This window comes from Hemitrygon akajei, chromosome 26 (assembly GCF_048418815.1).
Source record: "Hemitrygon akajei chromosome 26, sHemAka1.3, whole genome shotgun sequence".
Lineage (NCBI taxonomy): Eukaryota > Metazoa > Chordata > Chondrichthyes > Myliobatiformes > Dasyatidae > Hemitrygon > Hemitrygon akajei.
In genome coordinates this window covers 24,565,004-24,579,359 of record NC_133149.1, presented here as the reverse complement: position 1 = coordinate 24,579,359, position 14,356 = coordinate 24,565,004, and the positions used below count along the sequence as shown (strand labels likewise).

The window sequence follows — 14,356 nt, the reverse complement described above, 5'->3', positions numbered from 1 at the left end:
TTTATATTTTAAAGAATCTTAAATTCCAAATTGGCAAAATGTTTAAGAGCTATACCTGGGAGCATTGTATCTATCACACTGCTGTGATAAATAACGACTTAATCCCAAATTAAGGTACTACAATGTTTATGCTTTCATTTTGGTGCGTTGGAGTATTGGTATTGGGTTATTATTATCACAGGTACTAATATACAGCGGAAGTCATACAGATCAAATCATTACACAATTGAGAATAAGGTAAAACAATAACAATGCAGAATGAAGTGTAAAAGCTACTGATAAAGTACAGTGCAGGTAAATGATCATGTGCAAGATCATAGTAAAGTAGATTGTGAGGCCAAGAGTCCCTCTTATCGGACTGTGTGTAGGCCTCTGTTAGTCTTGATAAACAATGGATTTCCAGGGCGCAAGCCTGGGCAAGGTTTTTTTATGGAAGACCGGCAGTTGCCCATGCTGCAAGTCTCCCCTCTCCACACCACCAATGTTGTCTAAGGGAAGGGCATTAGGACCCATACAGCTTGGCACTGGTGTCATCGCAGAGCAATGTGTGGCTAAGTGCCTTTCTCAAGGAGACAACACACCGCCTCAGCCTAGGCTCAAACTAGCGACCTTCAGATCAATAGACGAACGCCTTATCCACTTGGCCACGCGCCAACGTATCAGACTAGAGGTCCACTCAAGGGTCTGATAACAGTGGGATACAGGCAGTCCTTGAGCCTGGTGATACATGCTTTCAGGCTTTTGTACTTCTGCTTGATGGGAGAGGAGAGGAGGGAGAACGTCTGGAGTGTGTGAGGACTTTGATTATGCTGTTTGCTTTACTGAGGCAGTGAGAAGTATAGACAGAATCCATAGAGGGGAGGTGGTTCCTTGATGTGCTAAGCTATGTCACTTCCTTCTCTGCAGTCATGCATGATCGCATCGTAGGCTAATTGAAAGTGTCCTGCAATGCAGCCCAACTATGCCGTTATCTGACAAGTTGTTAGCATGGCAGAGGCCAACAAAGATAAAGCCAGCAGGAATACCTAGAAGAAGAAGAGTAGCCCGAATAGATTGTGGAAGAATATTGGCTGCAAGAATCTTTCAGTTATTTCTGAAGAAGCAAACGGTTCCAATTGGGAAATATGTCCAGGTTGATTGGAGTAGTGGGGCAATCCTCCTCTGGACCTGCTGGAGAAAGAAGACGCTGAGATGCACCAAATGGTTTTGCATTCGTTGCCTTGAATGGAAACACTGATGTTGCAAAATGTTTCAGTGCGTATTTTGTAAATGACAAATAAATGGATGATTAGGATGTGGTGAAACTCCGGTGCTGATATACATATTGTTATCTCTTACTAGGAGTGTAGGCACTGTTCCCTCTAACCTGCACAGGTGCACGGCTGCACAGTAACTGAAATGCTCCCACACCCATAGTCTTTGTTGTTGTGCAGCTGGAATTTCCTTTTATATAATGTTAATATAAAGTGGCATTCAATTTTCGGGCAGTGTAAAAATTTCCTGCTCAAGAACAATGGTTGGTCTGCACAGCTGTAAAAAATAAATTTGAGGGAACATTGATTATATGTACTCTTTGTCCTCCCTCTTAAAAAAAGAGTTCAATAAGTACACTTGTATTGATATCTTGCTGAAATTATACAGACTCTGGTGAGACTACAGCTGGAATATTATGGGCAGATCTCATTTCCCTATCTAATGAAGGCTATACTTACAATCGAGTCCAATCAAGATTCACCAGATTAATTCCTGGAATAAGGGAGAGGCCTGTGAGAGTAGACAGACCATGGGAGCATAGCAGCTACCATTACTCTGTTACAGCTCGGGGCATTCCAGAGTTCAAAGTTCAATTCTGGCCTCGTCTGTAAGGAGTTTGTACGTTCTTCCACATGAACTATGTGGGTTTCCTCCGGGTGCTCCAGTTTCCTCCCATAGTCCAAAGATGTATTGGTTAATTGGTCATTGTAAATTGTCCTGTGATTAGACTAAGATTAAATAGGTGGGTTGCTGGGCAGCGCAACTCATTGGGCCAAAAGAGCCCATTCCAGGCTGTAAATAAATAAGTAAATACCCCGTGCCATTTAGATGAATTGGCAATGTTCTGATTGAAACATATAATCTTCTAATAGGGTTTAATAAGTAGATTTAGAACTGAAGTTTCACTTAGCTAAGGTGTCTGGAACCAGGTGCCAGTCTCTACTTAAAGGCTGTCCATTGAGAACAGAGCTAAGAAAAACAAATCTTTATCTTGAGTGCAGTGTACTTTTGGAATTCTCTCTTGAAAAGGGCTACCACTTTTGTTTCAGAGTATATTCAAAAGAGAGCATGATAGGTTTTTAGATATTAAGGGAATCATGGGATAAGGGATTAGTGCCAGAAAGTGACACTGAGGTAAAAGATCTTTGTGAACAGCAGAGTAAATGTGAGTGGCCATATTGCTTTCTCCTGCTTCGATTTCTTACATTCTAATGTTTATGACTCCCTTGTACTGAAGCCATGAAATAATTGAAAAGGTTCAGATGCCTGAATGGCTTAGTGATATGTATATAATCTATAATACATGGTTCATCTGGTTGCATTAATTCCTTCAGTGAAGACTGGGAATGCAAAGCAAAGCCTGCTGCTTAAAGTGTACTCATGATATGTTCTTCATTCAGTTGTGTGGATCTAAGTGCCATAGTAATCTGTATTAATGGATATTTATAGTGGATTCTTCTGATAGTACTAGATATGTCTGTGCTGAACATGGAGTTTCCATGTGTGCTCCCTTCTGGGAGTCATCAAGCCAGAGTCATGGAGCATGGAAACAGGCCATCAACCCCCATCTTCCATGCTGGCTGTGTTGCCCAACAAGCTAGTCCCACAAGCCTGCATTTGACCCATAGCCTTCGAAACCTCTCCCTTTCATACAGGTATTTAGATTGTTTTTAGATGTTGCTAATGTGCCCCCCTCCTCCACTTTTTCTGACAGCACTGTAACATTTAAACCCCTCGCTCTCTTTTTCTGCCAAAAGAATACTATAACCCCCATTTTTCATAATCTCTTTACAGACTTTTTATCTGAAAAGGTTGTTGTCTCTTTTTCTCACAAGAAAAAGTGTTATTAAGATGCATATGTTTGGTAATTCAAAATACACAAGATGAAATATTCTCATCGACAGCATAATAAAGTAAATGGGCATAGACATCTCTATTATAACTGCAATTGAAAAATAATAACCTTTCCTTCTGCGTACTTGCTAACTGTGACTAATTGGCTCCTTGAAACAAGCACCATTTGCACACACACGCTCACACATTTCAAACTCAGACAGTAGGAAGTCAGCTTAACAAGGTTTTCCCTTGAGAGGTAGCTGCAGTTGATAATAACCTAGTTTTATTTTCTGATAGAAATGCAATTTTTAGCACAATCGCCCCGTTTTTAATCATTTGATTTCCTTTCCGGTTCTTCTGTAGATTTATCACTTTTGCTGGATTAGCAATTTCACACTGGCCTTTCCGTAATAAGGACACTTGAAGGTTTCTGCTACTTGGTACAGTTATTTAAGCTCTACATGCCAGCTGGACATTGGAGATCAACAGGCAAATGTAGACCTCCTTTTCATCCTCAGAAATCATCAAACAGATTTCCAGCAAACCATCACATTGAGCACAGAGAGGAGCAGATACTGGCTGATTTTAACATTCCCCAGTCGAGGAACGCTGACAAATACTTGGAAACCAATAATAAATTGCATTTGCATACCCTCAAATCTTTAATCTGACAAAATATCCTAAACGAATGAACTTCCGATCCCAATATTAAACTCTGCCGAATATTGACATTATACTTTCAAGTGAAATTCTATGCTTTACAGATTAGCTTTATTTGTAACATGTTCATTGAAGCATTGATACATTCAGTGAAATGACCAACACATCCTGAAGATGTGTTTGGGCAGCCTGCAAGTGTCAGCATCTTTCCGCCACTGGCATAGCATGCTCACAACTTACTAACCCTAACCCATACAACTTTTGGAATGTGGGAGGAAACAAGAGCACCCAGGGAAAACCCATGCAGTCATGGGGAGAATGTACAATCTCTTTACAGACAGTGGCGTGAATTGAACACCAATCTTCTGTGTGTCAGTGCTGTACAGCATTATGCTACCACAGCCTACCATGTCACACTTGATCTTTCTTGATTCCATGCTTTCCTTTCTTCTTCTAATGACCAGATCATAACTCAAACTAAATGCACATCATCCAATGTTCCTTGCGTCCTCAAATGCATCAATCAAAATCATCTCCCAAGTCTCAATCATTTTCAACCTTCAGCCTTAATTTTAGGTGGTTCATCCTTGGTCCCACTGCTATTCACCCCTTCACAGCACTGGGCCACCGCCCCAAATTCCTTTGAAAATTATCAGTGGTCATGCATTGAATTTTATGGGTCCTTTGTTTAGGAATTCTCCCGCCAAAATACCTTCTATTCTATTCCTTTTTGCTTCAGAAAAAAATGTATCTTAATACACATTATTTAGTGAAAATAATATTAATCTCTGTCCCAGAAACAATGTCCATAAAGAGACAATAAGTGTAAAGTTTCTTTACATTCTTTTGGTTAAAATGGAACAGAGAGGGGTATGGAGCTTTAAGTATTGCAGACTTCCTTTGGGAATAGCTTCATCCAGATGCATCTAAAATCTTATGATTTTGAACTTATGAAGAAAATCTTGAACTTATGCCAAGAATGCACCATTAACTTTAATATTAATCACTCGTTATTCCTCTTTTTTAAAGGAATACTCTCAATCTTCTTAAAACATTCATTTCGCCAAATTTTTACAGAACTTCTCTGATGCCTCCTCTTTGGCTTCATGTCAAGCCTTGATAAAAAGTGCTCCATGACATACCCTAGGAAGTTTTACCAAGTTATAGGTGATATATAAATCAAAGATGTTGCTGTTCCTTTGACTTTGATTTTCTCTGTTTTTTGAAGAGTTCTTGGCAGGATATAAGAAGGGAAATCTAAGGCATTAGCATTCCACAATCAGTATTACAGGCAATAGGGAGGTGCTGAGTTACATTTAATGAGCTTGCCATTTTACTGATGAATATCGTTCCAGCATTCGCAGAAATCCAGAGATCTCTGTATTGTAGGGAGATCATAGCACAACAAAAACTATTAAGTGTCAACTTTGGTTCAGTAAGCAGCATTTCTCCTCTGAGCTAGAAATTCATAGATTCAATCATATTTCAAATGAACACAATATCTGGCATGACTCTTCAGTGCAGTACAGAAGGAGTGTCATGCTGATGGATGTTTGGTAAGACAAAAGGTGGAACGCCCTAACATAATTCCTGAGGGGGGGCATTAATGGCTCCATGGTACACCTGAGGAAAGAGGAGTCAAGCAATATCTTGTTGCCTGTCTGATATTTTGCCACAATCAACATCATAAAAACAAATCATCTGATCATTAATCTATTGATATTAGTGGGAGCCTGATCACCACATTGAAAATAATCCATTGTTTGCAAAAGGGATAAACCAGTTTGCTGTACTTAAATACTAGTACATCCATATGTATCATGTATGTATCCAGGAGAAACAAGGAAAGAGTTGACAAGTTTCATGTGTTTGGTAACTCTCTATGTGTCTCATGTCCTACAGTGATCCCTACAGCACTCACAGCCTTTGTAACAGCATCCACACCCACTGCCTCCTTTCAAGATGTGCTAAAACCTCACAAATGCATAGGTGAAGTTTCATGGACAGCTTCTAAAGCATTGTTATAAGGCTCTTGACTGGACCTTGTGTATGATAAATATGAACTCTTAATCTCTCAGTCACCCTCATAAAGGCACTTACATCCTATTCATCTTTCTGCACTACACATTTCCCGTAACAGTAACACTATGTTCTGCATTGTTATTGCTTCCCCTTTTTACTACCTTGCTGTACTTGTGATCTGTCTGGATAGCACGCTAAACGAAGCTTTTCACAGTACCTCGGTTCATATGACAATCATAAACAAATTATTATTATTACTATTGACAGAAATTAATTGTATTTCCTGTGAACAGAGCAGCTTCAAAAGAATGTCATGGCTGTAGGGAGGGGGGGTTCACACAATCAAAGTAGAAAAAATACATCAGATAGAAGGAGACCTTTCAATAGGTCATCTCCATTCCTGGAACTTCTGGTCCAGTAATAGCTGATGAATTGATTGTCACCAATAGAAAGCATAAAACAACTGAGAAGAAGAGCCCCGAGGGTTATGTTAAATAATGTCAAATCTCCTTCCTGTGTCAGGCTTTGGAAGGTTTTGCTGGAGGTCTGGAATAGAATCATCAAATGCATTAGATTTCATAACTTTCGAAGAAGATTGGTCTTACAGTCTTTTCAGCTTTCCCCACCATTGCGAGGCACTGGCCAGCTCTATGCCTTATCCTGTCTATTTCTTTTGAAGTGCATTTGTAGATTTCACAGGTTGTGCTTGTATATAATTGCATGTATGTAATTGTATGTAAATGGACTTGAGACAGTGTCACCTTCTTGAACTTCTGCAGTCCCTCCCAATTCCAATATGTTTTCATCTCCTCATCTCTGTTCTAAATAGCTGATCCCCATACCTTGTGATCAACCTCCTTGGGTTAGATTCTCTAATTTTTCATTAATTACCTTTTTTAATCAAGAATCTTGCACCGCCTTTCACTCCTACAATTTTATATCATCTTTGCTATCAATTTGGTGAATCCAAACGCCATGCCTACAAAGCAAGTATAGTCTTCCTTAGACAAAGAGAACAAAATAACACACAGTCATCCAGGTATGACACCATCAAAGCCCTGTATAATTCCACTGAAAGGACAGATTGCAGTACTTTCAACTTTCCAATACATAAATTTCCTCACTTGCAAACCCCAGTAAGTTTGGATAGGCAACAATATCTCCTTCACAGTCAGCAACTGAACAGGTGCACCACTAGGTTGTGTGCTTAGCCCTCTGCTCTACTCACTTTACACTATGACTGCGCGGCTAAGTACAGCTCCAATGCCATAGTTAAGTTTGCTGATGACACCACTGTCGTTGCTGAATCAAATGGGGTGATGAATCGGCATATAGGAGGGGGATTGAAAAATCTGGCTGAGTGGTGCCACAACAACAACCACTCACGCAATGTCGGCAAGACCAAAGAGCCGATTATTGACTTCAGGAGGAGGAAACCGGAGGTCCATGAGCCAGTTCTCATCGGGGGGTCGGAGTTGGAGCGGGTCAGCAAATTCAAATTCCTCAGTGTTATCATTTCAAAGGATCTGTCCTGGGTGCAGCACGTAAGTGCTATTATGAAAAACACATGACAGTGCCTCTACTTCCTCAAACGTTTGTGAAGATTCGGCATGACATCTATAATTTTGATTAACTTCTATAGACGTGCTGTGGAGAGTATATTGACTAGTTGCATCATGCCCTGGTATGGAAACACCAATGCCCTTGAATGGAAAAGATTTTAAAAATGTGTATGGCCCAGTCCATCATAGGTAAAGCACTCCCACCACTGAACACATCTATATGGAGCACTGTCACAAGAGTGCAGAATCCAACATCAAGGACCCCCACCATCCAGGCTATGGTCTTTTCTCGCTACTACCATCAGGAAGGATGTACAGAAACCTCAGGACCCACACCACCAGGTTCAGGAACAATTATTAGCCCTCAACCATTAGGCTTTTAAACCAGAAGGGATAACTTCACTCAACTTCACTCACCCCATCACTGAATTGTTCTCACAACCTATAGACTCACTTTCAAGGAGCCTTCATCTCATGTTCTTGAAATGTATGCTTATTTATTGTTATTTTTTCTCTTTTGTTTTGTATTTGAACGATTCGTTGTCATTTGCACATTGGCTCTTTGTTCTCTCATGTGTGGTCTTCCATTAATTCTATTGTGCTTTTTACATTTACTGTGTATGCCCACAAGAAAACAAATCTCAGGGTTTTATATGTACTTTGACACACAAGTATTTTGATAATAAATTTACTTTGAACTTTGGATAAAGGTTAACTGTTATTAGTCGAGCATTTCACTAGTAAAGCCTATTTAAACTTTTCTATTGTTGTTCTGAACCTTATACAAATCTGTACCCATATTTTATATTACCTGAACCCAATGAACCTTTATTTCAAACAGCAACATTTTTTTGAGATATCTTACCAAGTGCCATACAAAAATCCAGATGGTCTAAATCAGAGGCTCCCAAGCTTTTTTATGACATGGATCACTACCATTAACCGAGGGGTCCATGAACCCCAGTCTAAATAAAGTGATTTGCTTTGTTATATTCTCAAAGCACTTGAGTAGAATTTCAAAATGATTCCCATTTCATGGAAACATTGACCATAACTAATTATCCTATAATTTTAAGTGTGTCATTATCATATCCTAAGTATGGGGTCCATTTTTCTCTTTCTCTGTTCTTGAAAAGTGGAGTTCCATTTGTAATAGTTCCCTGAGATACGATCATTTCAGAATACCAGGAATTTTGAAAGTTCATCTCTTACAAAATCCTTTTTTCTCTGCAGCTAATCTCATTAAGAATGCTAGAATATTAAATTAATGATAAGTTCCTTACTGCTCTTAAACCTTTGATACCCTGCTTTTTCAGTTTTGTTTATTGTCCCTTTCAAAACTTACTTACTTACTGCCCGTTATGCCGTAGGTGTTTAGAGCAGTAATGAAGGTCTTCCATCTCTGACGGTGTTCAGCACTTCCTTCATCATGTCAGCAGCTTCCTGTCAGTCATGCAAGTCCCGGGTGGAGACTGAGGAACACTGTCATACTCAGCTGTAGAAGGATTCTTCATTGTTGTTTCCATCACAATTTTTTTTTAACCAGTCAGAGTTTTTAGCCCTGAGCTGAATCCCTGAACCTGGAGGACCAGTGGACCACTCTTAGTCTGGCCTCTACCCTTTGACCTGTCTGGCACGGGTGATTCTACCAAGAGCCAAAGCATAAAGCACTGACTCCAACCAGCATAGCTCTCTGGGTCATTGAGGCATGCAAGCCTCCAAACCCACTGAAAATGTTGTGGTCCTCTTTGAGGGGTGCCTTCAAAAAGCAGATACAAAATATTTGTTCAATGCCTCCATATTTTTTATTCCTCATTATAATTCTTTTTTCTCCATCGGACACACATTTATTTTTGTTTCTCTCTCCCTTTTTCTATATTCTCCCATTTTGTTTAATATTTCTGCTTTGTGTATATATCCCATGCTTCTTAAAGTTTTAACGACATTTCTGCTTCCTGTCACTTCCAGTCTTTGGGCTTAATGCGGCCTGGGTTGTATCACTTTTCGTTTTTTCCCTTAATGTAATATCATCTTTCATTTCCTTAGTCATCAATGGATGGATTATCCTTCTCATTAAGTTTTTATTTCTCAATGGAATATATACTTATTGAGAATTATTAAATACTTCGTCCATTGTCCTCAAAATGATTTTTTTTTTAAAGTCATGCTTCCCTGAAAGATCCATTGCTGTGAATTAACTGATTAATGATGTCTTGTTACACAATATAAAATTTGGAGCAATAAACAATCTTATGGATGAACTCAGTTGGTCAAGCAGCATTGGAGTTGGGTGGGAAGAGTAGGGGAAGAAATTGTTAATGTTTAGGACCAAAGCCCTGCATCTGGAAAACCCAACCCTCTGAACTAGTTCCATAATGTATTTCTTTCGTGAACTGTTCTTAATGCCTGTTTTGAAGTCACCCTTCTGAAGGACATTCTAAGCATCTTCCTTTGGACAATTAAAGCACGACATAAATGCAAATTTTCCTTTTAGCTTTAGGATGATGGAGGAGAAATTGCCTAAAAGCACATTTTAATATCAAAACTGACAAGCACAAGGGAGAAGAAATGAAAATTGTAATTTGTTCAGTTTGTTTGCAAAAGCAAAGCTCACAGATAGAAACACTATTTTAGAGTGCCACAGGAACATTGTGTGAGCTTGTGTCTATAAATCATCACGCAACAAATTCTCAACATTAAATATGCCAATCACTATGAAGAATTTAATTATGTCTCTACAAATGAAATCCTGACAACCTATTTCCATGCATCCGTTGCACCTTCTTGCATCAATGGAAGCCTGTGAGCAGATTTTACACCCCTCTTATCAGCTGAGGTTTGTGCATAGCATGCGACTTCCAACATGGTGGAGTGGCAGCATTTTTGAAAAAGAAAATATCTCACACAAAAACCAAAACAACAACCTAGTAATTGCTTTTCCCTTGATAATTCAAGGCAGCATTTGTCAGTTGTACGGTTTCAGCACTATCTTGAACTTTAGAGTCAGGCAATTTCCAATCCTGATTGTTGTGTCCGTCTGAGCTTCCCTTAAGCAGAAGGGATAACATGAAAGGAAACATTCATTGCTTCCATAGTTCTGACCAAGAAGAGCATCAGTAGGAACACAAGGGCATACAAGCTCACTCATCCACTTCAACAGAGGTGGCACTTAGCACGATAGAAGAGCAATAACAATGTAAGCCAGTCAAGACCTGAGCAACTAATATATCCACAAATAATCATAGCCTTGAAATTAGCTCAGGTTATATGTTAATTTTCTATTCTGCATTATGAATTTCGCATAGGTGATTGCTTACATTTTGGGTCCATATATTACACATGGTCAGTCCACTCTAAACCACTGAAGTCCCATCGAAGTGTTAACAATTGTCACATCATCCTTAGACCACCAACACAGTCTGGTAAATGTGAATTACCGAAAATAGAACTTATTGGGGAAATATTTGCATTCGATGCCATTCATTCTGCTGTTGCTATTAATGAGACCAAATGGTTCCATTTAAAACTCTCAATAAAATTCTTACTTTAAAATGGTGTTAGCATGACAATGTATGACATTTGTTAATTACTGGATGTCCTTTGTATCCTACTATATATCTTCAATCACTTCAGATCCAACACATATTAAAACAGGAATGGAAGAGTATTTTGGCTCATCCACAAACATCCACTAGTTCTCTTTTTTGTTCCAACTATATTTCAGATGCTTGGGAAGTTCTTCTAACCCTACATGGCAAATTATTCCATATACTTATTACTATGTAACTGAAGGAGAGTTGTAAACAAGTACCTTTTATTTCTTTATATTGCCATTACTGTTGTCACTTGTCCTATTAAATTCAATCTATCAATATCCTTAAGCTTACGTTTGAAATGTAAAAATACAATAAAACATCATCATATTTTGAATCATAACTGTTAATTTATAAATACCAAAATATTACCTACTTTATACACAGAAATGTTTTTAAAATCTCTTTCTTTCACATTATCCTAATGTCCATCATAGTGTTTGGAAGTCAAAATACCTTTCTGGGTGGAAGTTTGATAAACAGAGTTTTATAAGCACATGCCATAACCAGGCATGACCCTCAGAAAGGTATTTTTGATCTTGGATGGTTCTAGAAAATGTATATTTACTGAAGAACAGCAGGAAGAAAGCAGCATTCAAAGAGTTAAAAATGCAGAAAGCCGATCCACTAATTCTTCAGTTAAAACTTCCTTCCTGAAGTGCTTCTTATTCAGAATTGTTTTTAATAAATCCAAAAGCCTAGAACACAAGCAGTGCAGCATCTGAGAGATTTCAATCCTCCTCTGTATGAGATATTGCTATTTTCAGTTATACGTAGTTACATTTTGTAAAAGAAACAAATCTCTAGAAAGCCAATGAATTGACCAAGTTAATTGAAGTGATATAAATCAGAACATCTCAAATGCCATTAACAATACTTATCAGCTTACTGTTCAGCCTGTCTCACTGATAAGCATAATGCGAGTTCAAAACTGAAGGTTCTGAAAACAGACGTGAATTAAGCAGACATATCACAATTAAACAAGCAAGGAGAAAAAACTGGAAATTATACATACAGAACAGCAATCCATCCTAACACGACTGGGGATCAAAAGCTAAATTCAGATGCTGAGATTTAGTTACTGCAGGTAAACAAGAGGCTCGTGAGCGAGTGCTGTACTCTCTATACTCAAGCTCTCTCTCTCTCTCTCTCTCTCTCTCTCTTTCTCTCTCTCTCTCTCTCCCTCTCTCACTCTCACTCTCTTCTGGAGTGATCAGCTTCTGCAGGTGTTAAAACTAGACCATCACTGATTACATAACCTCCTTCGTTAGCCCAAACCGACCTATCACCAGCACACACAAAACTTGGGCTCTTTCCATGCACAGTTACAACTGACACTGCCAATAAATCTTTTCACCAGTAAATGTTTTTTTCTGCCTTTTCTCTATTCTCAACAGACATGTTGCAAGACAAATACAGATGAGATTTGTGTTGAATGGTTCTTTCTGTCCTCATTTTCTCTCTCTCTCTTTCCCTTACCATTTTTTGAACTCCCACACAAATTAAGCCTCTGTGAAATTAATTGCAATGTATAAATTCCAATTTTGGTTAATTATATATATATATTTTACTTTCGGTCTTATATTTGACAAACACATCACTAATCCCATCATGTTCATATTTTGAAATAACTAAAATTAATTTTAATTTTCCTTTAACATAAAATATTAAAAATATTTTGTTACATTCTCCTAACACAGAGTTACTCTGTTTTCTGAAAATTTTAAAGAAGACAAATTAATATTGGATAAGCAATTAGGCAGCCTATTTTAATGAAGTATTCAGAGGCTGTCAGTAACTGATCAGCAGATTGCTCTGTATCAGCGACAGTGAGATCTAGGTACTCTCTTGTTACAAAGTACCCTTCAATCTATGAATTGTACTCTTTAAATATACCTTGACTTCTGGCTCAAATTATATCATATAAGTTAGGATATAATAATATCTACTTTGTTTCATAGTACATGGGAAACTTTTCAAATTCATTCACGTTATAGTCTCTGAATGATGCCAGGGTAGTTTTCCATAGTCTGGAAGTGTCACCGTAACTTGCCCCACTAGCCACTTCTCCATGTGTTAATCCAAACAAGCCTCAGCAGATTAGTCAATCATGGGTATATTACAGCATTGGTAATATATTGACACACAAACACACACAACCCGTATCCAATAAGCTGTCAGACACACAACTAATGTATAACACACAGACAGATAATAAACACACACACCCAAATTCAAATGCAAAAATACACAAACACGGAACAAATACAGTACATAAACAAGCACGCATGCAATAAACTAGTCAACATTCACAACAAATACACACAAATCAAACACACGCATGCACACAAAGTAAACACTCACACACAAATGTATGCATGTCCATGCACATGTAGATAAAGAATCATAGATAAGCAGACAGGATCAGAAAATATATGCATTTTTTTCTTCTCAATAAAGTAGACTTTAACTATATTCCTGCATTATCATGCTGAATGCAAAACTCCACCTAAACAATCTAAGCATTATATTTGCAAGCTTTCCTGAATGATTAAATTAATGCATTAGGTAGTGCACTTCTTGGTGAGTCATCATCAGGGAATCAAATCCAGTCAGGTGTAATACTGCATACCTAAGAAATTAGTCACTATCTTTATTCATGAACGAGTTATTTGCATCCACTCAGAACTTACAGGGGAAATTGTACTGTTGAATATGTCGAGGGAAATAGTGTGAGATAACAAAATTCAGTTAATTATTTTTCATCAGGAGTCAAGACTAACAAAGTTCTCAGTAACTCATGAAATTCCCAAAGAACGTAAGACCATAAGATATAGGAGCAGAATTAAGTTATTTGGCCCATCAAGTCTGCTCTGCCATCTCATCATGGCTGGCCCAGTTTTCCTCTCAACCCCAATCTTTTGCCTTCTCCCCATATCCTTTCATGCCTGACCAATCAAGAATCTATCAACATTTGCCTTAAATATACATAAAGACTTGGCTTCTACAACTGGCTGTAGCAAAGAATTCTACTGATTCTCCACTCTCTGGCTAAAGAAATTCCTCCTCATCTCTGTTCTAAAAGGATGCCTTCAATTCTGAAGCTGTGTCCTCTGGTCTTAGACTCTCCTACCATAGGAAACATCTTCTCCACATCCACTCTATCAAGGGCTTTCACCATTTGATAATTTTCAATGAGGTCACTCCTCATTCTTCTGAATTCTAGTGAAAACAGTACCAAAACCATAAAAATCTCTTCATATGACAAGCCATTCAATCCTGGAATCATTTTCTTGAACTTACTTTGAAACCCCTCCATTTTCAGCGCATCCTTTCTAAAATAAAGGGCCCAAAAGTGCTCACAATACACCAAGTGAGGCCTCACCAGTGCTTTATTAAGTTTCAACATCACATCCTTGCTTGTATATT

The 14,356-nt window shown here is 38.3% G+C and overlaps 1 protein-coding gene across 1 annotated transcript in view; it reads right to left on the bottom strand.

Moving 5' to 3' along the window:
- Positions 1-12,163, bottom strand: part of LOC140716820 (neuromodulin-like) — an 87,876-nt gene extending 75,713 nt beyond the window's left edge. The window contains exon 1 of the mRNA XM_073029742.1: positions 11,943-12,163. Within this exon, the coding sequence (XP_072885843.1) occupies positions 11,943-11,957 (15 nt within the window). The 5' untranslated portion in view covers positions 11,958-12,163. The remainder of the gene's footprint in view (positions 1-11,942) is intronic.
- Between the last annotated feature and the right edge of the window lie 2,193 nt (positions 12,164-14,356).